The following is a 12,077-nucleotide window of genomic DNA, read 5'->3' on the forward strand; positions in this document are numbered from 1 at the left end:
GAACATTTATTTTCTTTATTGTCTATTTAATAGGGATGCGGGGAAAATCCTACATTGCAGACCCACTGGATACCACCCCTTTTCTAATTTTGTACCAATAACCCCCTGATGCCAATTAGTCTCTATAGATGACTGCTTTTCTTGTGTTTAGATTTTTTATCTTTACACTAACCCCTTTTTTTTGTGGAGGAACTTGACTGGCCTGCACAGAGTGCTGACCTCAACCCAATAGAACACCTTTAGGATGAATTGGAGCATAGACTGCGAGTCAGGCTTTCTCATCCAACATCAGTGCCTGACCTCACAAATGCGCTTCTGGAAAAATGGTCAAACATTCCCATAGACACACTCCTAAACATTATGGACAGCCTTCCCAGAAGAGTTGAAGGGTGGGCCAACTCAATATTGAACCCTATGGACTAAGACTGGGATATCATTAAAGTTCATGTGCGTGTAAATGCAAACGTCCCAATACTTGTGGTAATATAGTGTAAATTCCGCTTGGGGTTGGATCTTCAGGCCCTGTCCAACGTCACCATATAGAATACGCATAGGTTCTACCCTTGTATGTCTATGGCCTGCAATGGACCACAATCTCACTCAAGCATGGTTCATACTGACACACACTATTTTGATTATCTCCATCATTCTTTTGTTTAAAAATAAAAATGAATTTAAATGAATGTCAGCAAAAACACCTCTTTCACATTTTTAGAAACCTCTTTTATGCCACCTTCTTTGTGGACACCTCATCTGTCACTGTATTGATAAGTTCTCTATCGTGTTCAGTTCTGGTCTCTGTCTCTCTACATATTTTTTCTTAAGATAGGACATGCCAATTCAGCGAACAGCCGCACAAACAAAACTAACCCACAGACTTGGCATGTTCTAGGGACAATGAAACGCACCATTCTAAAAGACTGATGATTTATTTAGACCAGTGCCCTGAAGCTGTCCCACTGACAAAAATATGCATAGTTTTCGATACGGTTTGATCATCTAAAACCGCGTGTACTGAGAACTGTATGCTCAACAAAATATAAAAGACGTGCATATGCTGTGTTTTTATTTTTGGTGTCTATGCAGTGTAGATCAACAGGCAGCTGGACAGACAGACGTATCAAACAGCTGAAGAGATGCTTGCAAAGGATCACTTTAAAGCCATTGTCATTGAATAGAAAAGACATGTCACAAGTTCCTCCGACACAGCTGTGGAAACTGCAGCTGGTGAAACATTAATATGTAGTACAGCTACCACATTATTCATAACTGTAGAATTTAAAACGTATAAGAAGCTAACATTTTCAGACTTGTTTAACAAGGAACTTTGGAAATTCACTGGTGTATCTACATGGAAACAAATCTGCTTGGCTGTAACAGGCTACTGTGCTTTTTACCCAGTGCCTGGACAAGGTCCTCTCTGGCATCAAAGCGAAGATGTTGAAGTGTCCCCACCCACAATGCAGATGGAGCTTACATGTTTGCAGGTACAGTGGCTGGACTGTCAGAGGGCAAAAATTACAGCACTAAGAAAAGCGGAGCCAGTTGCCAATCCAGCTGGGTGGATCCCAACAGTATTGTCAACATTCTTCTCAAACTTGGTAAATCTTTACCCAATCAGCAAAAGCCCATTATCAGGTGACTCGTGTCACAGGAAAAACACTGGTAAAGACACCGTCGACTCAAAAGAGAAGAACAGTCAAAAAAAAGCTTAAGCCATACCTCTCTTTTAATGATTACCTATGAACCAAAAAGAAAAAAAGAAAAGCTAGGGGAAGATGGTGTTGCTGAACAGTAAGTAGAGTTAACCAAGGACCCAGTCACAGAGGGGATATAAAAAGTATACACACCCCTGTTAAAATGAGACAAAGATAAATCATTTCAGAACTTTTTCCACCTTTATTGTGACCTATAAACCGTACAACTTAGTTGAACAAATATTTTAGGCCGAGGAAAGTAAAGTTAAAAAATTAAAATAATATGGTTGCAAAAGTGTGCAGACCCTTAACCCCTTGCCGCCGAGCGTACGCAGATGTGCGTACTCGGCTTCCGGGGGTTATACCGGGATGATGCCTGCACCTACAGCGGGCGATTGGCTTTCCAGCCATAACAACCGATGCAGCTAAAAGCCGCTCGGCTGTTATGCCGGAGGAGTGGGAGGGGACGTCCCCCCCCCTCCCGCCGCTCTTACCGGTGCTCCTGCTCAATCGGGAGCACCGATGCATGATCTGATGCCTCCGGATGCTGGGCAGGGACTGGAATGAAGCCGTAAGCGGCTTCATTACAGTTTCCTAATAGTAAACACGGAAGCGACGTCATGACGTCACTTCCCGTTTACTCGGCTGCCAATGGCGCCGGATTTTAAAATATATACACTATTCAGAATCGCCGAAAACGGCGATCTGAATACTTTGAAGTGTAAAGGAGGGATCGGGGGTCTTTTAGATAGAATAAAATAAATGTAAAAAATTTTTTTTTAAAGCGCCCGCCGTCCCCGCGAGCTCGCAAAGCAAAGAAAACGCATATGGAATTCGCACCCACATATGTAAACGGTGTTCAAATCACACATGTGAGGTATCGCCGCGATCGTCCGAGCGTGAGCAATAATTCTAGCACTAGACCTCCTCTGTAACGCTAACCTGGTAACGGGAATTTTTGTTTTTTAAAGCGTCTATTGAGATTTTTAGGTACCGTAGTTTGTCGTCATTCCACAAATGCGTGCAATTATAAAGTGTGACATGTTTGGTATCCATTTACTCGGCGTAACATTATCTTTCACATTATGCAAAAAAATTGGGCTAATTTTACTGTTTCGTTTTTTTTTTTTTTATTTATGAAAGTGTCCCTTTTCCCAAAAAGTTGCATTTAAAACACAGTTGCGCAAATACAGTGTGAAATAAAATATTGCAACAATCGCCGTTTTATTCTCTAGAGTCTCTGCTAAAAAAATATATATAATGTTTGGGGGTTCCAAGTAATTTTCTAGCAAAAAATATGGATTTTAACTTGTAAACACCAAATGCCAAAAATAGGCTTATCATGAAAAGGTTAAACTAATACTTTGTTGAAGCACCTTTTGATTTTACTATAGCACTCAGTCTTTTTGGGTATGAGTCTATCAGCATGACACATCTTGACTTGGCAATATTTGCCCACTCTCCTTTGCAATAACACTCCAAATCTGTCAGATTGTGAGGGCAACTCCTGTGCACAGCCCTCTTCAGATCACCCCGCAGATTTCCAATCAGATTCCGTTCTGTGCTCTGGCTGGGCCATTCCAAAACTTAAATCTTCTGGTGAAGCCATTCCTTTGTTGATATGCATGCTTGCTTTGAGTCATTTTAATGCAGAAAGATAAAGTTCCTCTTCATGTTCAGCTTTCTAGCAGAAGCCTGAAAGTTTTGTGCCAATATTGACTGGTATTAGGAACTGTTCATAATTCCCTCTACCTTGACTAAGGCCCCTGTTAAAGCTGAAGAATAACAGCCCCAAAACATGATGCTGCCACCTCCATGCTTCACTGTGGGTATGGTGTTCTTTTGGTGATGTGCAGTGCTGATTTTTCAACAAACATATCTTTTGGAATTATGGCAAAAAAGTTAAACATTGGTTTCATCAGACCGTAGCACATTTTCCCACATGCTTTTGGGAGACTTCAGATGTGTTTTTGCAAAATTTAGCCAGGTTTGGATGTTTTTCTTGGTAAGAAAAGTATTCCATCTTGCCACTCTACCCCATCGACCAAACATACGAAGAATAAGGGAGATTGTTGTCACATGTACCACACAGCCAGTACTTGCCAGATATTCCTGCAGCTCCTTTAATGTTACTGTAGGCCTCTTGGCAGCCTCCCTGACCATTTTTTTCCTCGTCTTTTCATCAATTTTGGAGGGACATCCAGTTCTTGGTAATGTCACTGTTTTGCCATATTTTCGCCACTTGATGATGACTGTCTTCACTGTGTTCCATGGTATATATAATGCCTTGGCAATTCTTTTGTACTCTTCTTCTGACCGATACCTTTTAACAACGAGATCCCTCTGATGCTTTGGAAGCTCTCTGCGGACCATGCATTTTGCATTAGGATGTGACTAAGAAAATGTCAGGAAAGACCTACTAGAACAGCTGAATTTTTATTTGGGGTTAATCTGGAGCATTTTAAATGTTGGCAGGTGTGTACCGACTCCTATTTAACAAGAGTTTGAATGTGATTGCTTAATTCTGAACACAGCTACATCCCCAGTTATAAGAGGGTGTGCACACTTATGCAACCACATGTTTTTTATTTTTACTTCCCCCTCTATAAGATAGAAGTTTTTTTTTTCCAACTGAGTTGTACAGTTTATAGATCACATTAAAAGGTGGAAACATTTCTAAAATGATTTATCGTTGTCTCTTTTTTTACATCAGAGAAACATGACATTTTAACAGGTGTGTATACTGTTTCTGTCCGCCGAATGTGCAAAAAACATGCAAATATGTGCATTTACCGTACAGTCCATACTCGCGTTTTTACACAGGAACTTTTTGCATGCTGCATCTGTGTTGCTCTTTAATCAAAACGCTCATTCAATAGAGTTTAATGGTAGTGTGCCTAAACCACATGTAAAATGCAACGCACATACAACACACCACACAGATGTGAACGAGCCCTAAGGATTAACAAGAGTAACCCAGAACATTATTTTTTGAAAAAAAGCTTCAACTCCCATCCCAGCTGTGTTCAGTCCTGCCACAGTGCCCACAGCTGTTGAATATCCTATCTCTAGGTCAGCCCAGCCCTATAGTCGGCACTTTTGACCAGTGCTCGTGACAGCTCCAGACCCCTGCTGTACAGGATGATCACAGCTGTGGGTGCATCTGGGAATTCAAGTACACTTCTTATTCAATGCAAGCACTGTCCCTGGTGCTGATTTTTTTCTTTAATATATACATTTCAATAAACTTCAGCTTTAAAGTGTTTCTACACTCAAAACTTTTTTTTGGGGTAGAATAAGAACATGTGTCATGTTTTACTGCAGTTGGTGGCTTCAACAGATTCCTTCACTTCATGTCTAGTAGAAAATCTGTCCCCTAGGGCAGAACGCAAAAGGAAAAATTTTTAGGTAAGACAACTGTTGGGAAAAAGTCTGTCCCAAAAAAAGAGGGGAACGCTCTCCAATAAAGCCACAGATAGCAGTAAAACCTGACAGGGGTTCTAAACTTTCCCCATTCTATCCAAAACAGAAAAGCTTTGGGTAAAGATAAACTTTCAGTGATATTGTGTACTACACCCAGAATGTCTTTTATACTTACATATTCTGGTTTTAATTTTTTATCTCCTCCTCTTACAGCTACTTTTTCAAGTTTGTCTATGGCAGCAAGGATCATTTCTTCATCTTTCAGACGTAGTTCCTCGTGTATGATCTCAATGTCACGCACTGGATTGACACTCCCTTCAACATGGATGATGTCATCGTCCTCAAAGGCACCTAAAACGCAGAGTTTTGATTTGTTTTTAAGGAAACACACAGAAATCAGGATTCTCAGTTATACATCACAAGATAATTAAAAGTGGTTGTGAATCCTCACACATACCCAGTGAAGTGAATAGCCATGACCTTCCTACACATAAGTTTCACTTGTTTATCTGCAGTCTTTTCTTTTGTACATCCCTTAAAAAGTGAAGATTTTAGATAAACATTTTTTTGCATCACAGAGGTGCGGGTGGAGAGCTGCAGTTAGAGGTCTGAGACACTGAGAGCTGATTGGAGGAAAGGAACAAAACCCCCTTCACACAGCTGAACGGTGTTATGAATAGACAAGCTGTGTGCTGAGCTCTCCCTCCCCATCACAAATTTTATCTCATGTGTAGGGAAAACTTCTCAGAAGTGACAACAGAGGAACGAAACACCAGAGAAATGAAACTTAGAGCTTCTGAGAGAGACAAGTAAACACAGATTTATGTGCTATGTTTAGATTTTATGACTGAGGTTTTCAACCACTTTAATACTCAATCTTAATTATGCCATATGAAACAAATTTTAAAACCTTTGGATACAGTTCAAATGTATACTGTCGAACCTTTTTTAGTGTTGGCCAAGAATATGGAAAGACTATAACCCATGGGTTGACAAATTTGCTTTGAATTTAGGAGCCAGTTAAAGTTAGGAGCCAGTTTTTTTTTTTTGTTTTTTTTTTAGAGTGGTAGGGATTGTCAGCTCCCAGGGTAAGGCCACTCATTTTCACCCCCTATCCCTAACTCACAATGGAGCACCCAGTCAATAACTCCATTGAAACGCTGTTACATCAGGGTTATGGGCTGACCAGAAAGAGTAAGGCTGGCAACAGCTGGAACTGGCTGGCACTGGCAGGTGGCACAGGTTGCCACTGGCAGGCACGTGGAACTGCCAGATGGCACCGGCAGGCGACACTGGTTTGGAACTGGCAGGCGACACTGGTTTGGAACTGGCAGGCGACACTGGTTTGGAACTGGCAGGCGACACTGGTTTGGAACTGGCAGGCGACACTGGTTTGGAACTGGCAGGCGACACTGGTTTGGAACTGGCGGGTGACGCTGGTTTGGAACTGGCAGGTGGCACTGGTTTGGAACTGGCAGGTGGCACTGGCAGGTGGCACTGGCGGTGGCACTGGTTTGGAAGTGGCAGGTGGCCCTGGTTGGTGATGGCAGGTGGCCCTGGTTGGCGGTGGCACTGGCAGGTGGCACTGATTGGCAGTAGCACTGGTGGGTGGTGGCAGGTGGCACTGGTGGGTGGTGGCAGGTGGCACTGGTGGGTGGTGGCAGGTGGCACTGGTGGGTGGTGGCAGGTGGCACTGGTGGGTGGTGGCAGGTGGCACTGGTGGGCGGTGGCAGGTGGCACTGGTGGGCGGTGGCAGGTGGCACTGGTTGGCGGTGGCAGGTGGCACTGGTGGGCGGTGGCAGGTGGCACTGGTGGGCGGTGGCAGGTGGCACTGGTTGGCGGTGGCAGGTGGCACTGGTTGGCGGTGGCAGGTGGCACTGATTGGCGGTGGCAGGTTGCAATGATTGGCGGTGGCAGGTGACACTGGTTGGCGGTGGCACTGATTGGCGGTGGCAGGTGGCACTGATTGGAGGTGGCAGACGGCACTGCCAGGTGACACTGATTGACGGTGACACTCGGCACTGGCAGGTGGCACTGACTGACTGTGGCACTGGTAGGTGGCACTGATTGGCGGTGGCACTGGGTGGTGGCAGGTGGCACTGGTTGGTGGTTGCAGGTGGTATTAATTGGCGGTGGCACTGGTTGGCACTAGCAGGTGGCACTGATTTGTGGTGGCAGGTGCACCGACACTGGCAGGTGGCACTGATTGGCGGTGACACTGATTGGCGGTGGCAGATGGCACTGGTTGCCGCTGGCAGGTGGCACTGATTGGTGGTGGCAGGTGGCACTGGTTGGCGGTGGCAGGTGGTATTGATTGGCGGTGGCACTGGTTGGCACTAGCAGGTGGCACTGATTGGTGGTGGCAGGTGGCACTGATTGGCGGTGGCACTGGCAGGATTCACACTGAGCACTCTGTTACTGAAATGTAACAGAGGAGCTGTCAGAATTGAGCTTAATGTCGGAATGGGCGGGACCCAGCCGGGGTGTGAAACTGACAAGTAACAGAGAGGCGGATGTGTCAGATTTGAGCTTGATGTCGGGGTGGGCGGGACTCAGCAGCTATCAAACACCAGCCAACGATTGGGCTGCTTAAGAAAAGGGGCGGGCCACATACACGTAGCGGCCCGCCCAGATCCCATTGGCTGGTGTTTGATAGCGGCCGGGTCCCGCCCACCCCGGCCGGGTCCCGCCCACCCCGACATCATTCTGAATTCTGACTTCTGACAGATCCTCCTCTCTCCGTTGCTTGTCAGTTTCACACTTAGTGCGGCGCCGCTTAGTGTGGAGGAGGGAGGAGGACGGCAGTCAGTGTTAATGCTCTGCATGTCTGGGGCATCAATAGTGAGTGGGCTGGTGGCAGCTTAGGTGCCAGGTTGCGATTTCTGGTCGCATTGGCGACCTGGCGCCTGGGGTTTGTCGAGCCCTGCTATAACCCATATTAGGTTTACATTGTTGTCTGTATCTGCTAGCTAGATTTAAATATTTTTTTTTTTTGTGTCCATTGTCACAGAGACAAATTGATATTAAAGTCAAAGCGTTTTGTTAATTTTAAAAACCATGACAATTTTAGCTGCTCTTTGCAACGATACTGTACAGAGTGGTCCCTTACGTACTCTTTGATGGTCGCCCCCCCGGCATTCTTCACTCTTCCGAGTGCAACCATAGCAAGCTGTGAGCCAGGCCGTTAGCTTCCACAGACAAACAGCATGGCTCGGTCATTACCTCTGCTCCCTTTTCACAGGATTTGACTGACAGCAGCAGGAGTCTATGGCTCCCGCTGCCATCAGTGTGTCCTGTGAAGCCAGGAAGAAAGAAGAGTGGGGCTGCTGGCGACAGCACTGGATTGAGAGAGGTGTCAAGAAAGTGCTTGCGGGTTATGGGGAGCATTTTGTTTACCTTAATGCAGGGAGTGCACTAGGGTAAAAAATAAAATAAAAAAGATTTTAGAACCGGAAACAGTTGTTACCAGGGGAGGTTACATTTTTTCATAAGGACATTTGTTTTGTGACAATTGTATAAAGTTGGTCATTATGATTCCTCCAGGCACACAAATGAGGTGGATGGAGATATACCTCCCCCTCCCCCTCCCAGAACATAGTATTCTGACAGCGGGACCCGCCTTAGCCAGAACACACTGATCTGCAGCTACAGATACTGATTGACATAAGTTTTTCAGGATGTCCCTTTGACAAACAAATTCTGTTGGGCAGGGTTGGCCAAACACTGATCAACATTTGTCCAGTCCCTTCTGAACCGAAGTTTGATCAATGTATGGCCAGCTTAAGAGAAGAATACCTTTGGTAGATATCTCCTCTCACTATGTTGCATCTCTGGGAAAGGAAGTGAAGGAAAATCTTAACAACAGGGCACAGATAGCAAAAAATAAAAAATAAATAGAGGGGTTTTAACCCCTCCATTAGAGCTGCACAATTAATCGTTAAAAAATAGTGATCTCGATTCAACCCTTCTGACGATCTCTATTGTAGAGTTTGTCGGTTCTTTCATATAACAAGTGGAGAGACTTATCTGCTCACTCAGCTGTCAAAAGAAAACATCTGGGCAGTCTGTCAAGTTTTTAAAATGAAACATTGTAACTAAGGCTCCATGCACACTGAAGCTCAAAAAATCTTTTTCCGGACACCAGATTGCTGGCAGAAAAACATGCTTTTAACTGCGTTTTGTACTAGCGTTTATGAGCGGTTTCAATAAAAATACACAGAGGACACTCCAAAAATCCCACAGTGCATTCCAAACTCCCACAATGCATTGAAAAAATAGAATGCCGAACAAAAAAGCCCATAAACTTCACTGCTCATTAAAGAAACGTCCATGTGTGCATGACCACATAGGCTAACACAGAGTGGAGTTCATGGCTTTTAAAAAAAACGCACAAACTCCAATAAACTGCAGTTTATGAGCTGCGGTGTGCATGGACCCTAACTCTTCTTCCTTCTTAGATCAAAGGGAAACTTCTGTGTGTAAAGTTAAAAAATACAGGCAGTCTGACAAGTTTTTAAACAACCTGTAAATGCAGGAATTTAACCACTTAAAGTCTAAATCTTTTTCTGACACTTGTTTAAGTTAAAATCAATATTTTTTTGCTAGAAAATTACTTGGAACCCCTAAACATTATATATATTTTAGCAGAGACCCTAGGGAAAAAAATGTCAATTACTGCAATATTTTGTCACACTGTATTTGCCCAGCGGTCTTTCAAACGCAAATTTTTGGGGAAAAAATACACTTCAATTAATAAAAAAAATAAAAATAAACGGAACTGTAAAGTTAGCCCAATTTGTTTCTGTTTTAATGTGAAAGATGATGTTACACCGCGAGAATCGTGAGTGAATCGTGATCTTTTAAGCAACAAAAATATGTGATTCTCATTTTAGCCAGAATGGTGCAGCTCTACCATCCATACTCTATTCAAAGATAAAGAAAGGTTTTGGCTAAATATATAGTACATTTATAGCAGGAATACTTACAGAAATCACCAAATCATACAGCTGAGATATACAGCTATTTCCATGAAACTCACACAGGCGCCATTTGGTACTTTACAAAACCCTTTTCTTGTTGTATCTTCCATGTCCCTCTCTAATACACCAGTAACAGATGTGCAGGCACAATATGACTGTTTAGATATAGGCGGATAAAAGTTGCAGCATTAACATGAATGACTTGGTACCTTGAGTAATAATTTCAATGGAATGGCAAGAGGAGAAGTAAACAAGGAGCAATCACTGCAATGCACTAAAAAGAGATGACATGACATGTAAAATGAAGATGAGAATAAACTTCAAGACATGTATTTATACCAGCTATATAAATATATACAGCCCAATATGACTCTCAACATTGTGGTACTTGTGTAAATGCTATAAAAATGTTTGGAAAACTAAAATATTCATATTTTAGTCATAATCCAGCTTTTCAAAAATGTACCGTATATACTCGAGTATAAGCCGAGATTTTCAGCCTCTTTTTTGAGGCTGAAAGTGCCCCCCTCGGCTTATACTCGAGTCATCGCTGTCTGCCCGCTCGATCAGCGTGTCGAGCAGACAGACAGCGGCCATTCTATGATTCAAAAGCCGCGCCTCCGGCTCCGCCTTCGCCTGTGATAGGCGGAACACTGAATTTCCCAGCAGCCTGTGTTCCGCCTATCACGGGCGTCGTCTCATCCTCGTACTACGGACGAGGATGATACGACGTCCGTGATAGGCGGAACACAGGCTGCTGGGAAATTCAGTGTTCCGCCTATCACAGGCGAAGGAGGAGGCGCGGCTTTTGAATTTTACAATGGCCGCCGACGAAGAGGGCACGGGACGGAGGCAAGGCACGGCACGGGACAGGACGGGACGGGACGGGACGAAGGCAAGGCAAGGCACGACACGGGACGGAGGCTCGGGACAAAGGCTCGGGACACAGGTAGGCTGGACACACACACACACACACACACACACACACACACACGGATGGAGACACACACACACGGATGGCTGGATGGATGGATGGAGACACACACACACACAGGGATGGATGGATACACACACACACAGGGATGGATGGATGGATGGATGGAGACACACACACACAGGGATGGATGGATGGATGGAGACACACACACACAGGGATGGATGGATGGATGGATGGAGACACACACACACAGGGATGGATGGATGGATGGACACACACACACACACAGGGATGGATGGACGGACACACAGGGATGGAGGGACACACAGGGATGGACGGACACACAGGGATGGACGGACACACACACAGGGATGGACAGGCATGTCTCACCCTCGGCTTATACACGAGTCAATAAGTTTGCCAGTTTTTTTGGGGGTAAATTGGGGGCCTCGGCTTATATTCGGGTCGGCCTATACTCGAGTATATACGGTAATATAAAAAAAAAAGAACACATTTTCTAGGAGGCCTCACATTTGGCTTCAGAATGGTCGGCCAATTGAACACAGCCTAGCCTATAGTGCTGGATAAAACAAAAATTAGCACATGGCCAGCTGCAGAAAAAAGGTGTCAAGCGTCAACTACACGATTTTAAGCTCAGAAAAGAAACAAAACATTTGCTGATTCACAGATGTATAGCATCCTGTCATTAAACAGTAAAATGACAAGTACTAAATACAATCCCAAATTACCCTCTCTACCCCACTCCCCCCCCCTCCTAGGAACTAAAGTTAGGAGAAATGATATGATCATTTCGTCAGGCTTGAGTTTCCATGGAAAACTGGGATTGGCCTGAAATCATCTGGCAGACCTCTTCCCCAGCTTCATTCTACTTTATCACTATGGTTCTGACCGTGATTAGATAATGAACCACTCAGACACACAATTTACACAGCGGCTAATTTCATCGGTCTGATTTGAGGGTATGGTTTTGAGGGGGCCATCAGAGGAGCTGGTGAAGGTACATTTGTCATCCGTGAGTGA

At 44.4% G+C, this 12,077-nt stretch overlaps 1 protein-coding gene across 3 annotated transcripts in view; it reads right to left on the reverse strand.

The window, feature by feature from the left end:
• Positions 1-12,077, reverse strand: part of OLA1 (Obg like ATPase 1) — a 276,573-nt gene that overhangs the window by 150,330 nt on the left and 114,166 nt on the right. For all 3 annotated transcript variants that reach the window (XM_077448032.1, XM_077448031.1, XM_077448030.1), the window contains exon 5: positions 5,296-5,471. In XM_077448032.1, the coding sequence (XP_077304158.1) occupies positions 5,296-5,471 (176 nt within the window). The remainder of the gene's footprint in view (positions 1-5,295; positions 5,472-12,077) is intronic.

This window comes from Lithobates pipiens, unplaced genomic scaffold, assembly GCF_037356315.1.
Source record: "Lithobates pipiens isolate NorthernLeopardFrog02 unplaced genomic scaffold, aLitPip1_a1.2 Scaffold_22, whole genome shotgun sequence".
NCBI classification, from domain to species: domain Eukaryota; kingdom Metazoa; phylum Chordata; class Amphibia; order Anura; family Ranidae; genus Lithobates; species Lithobates pipiens.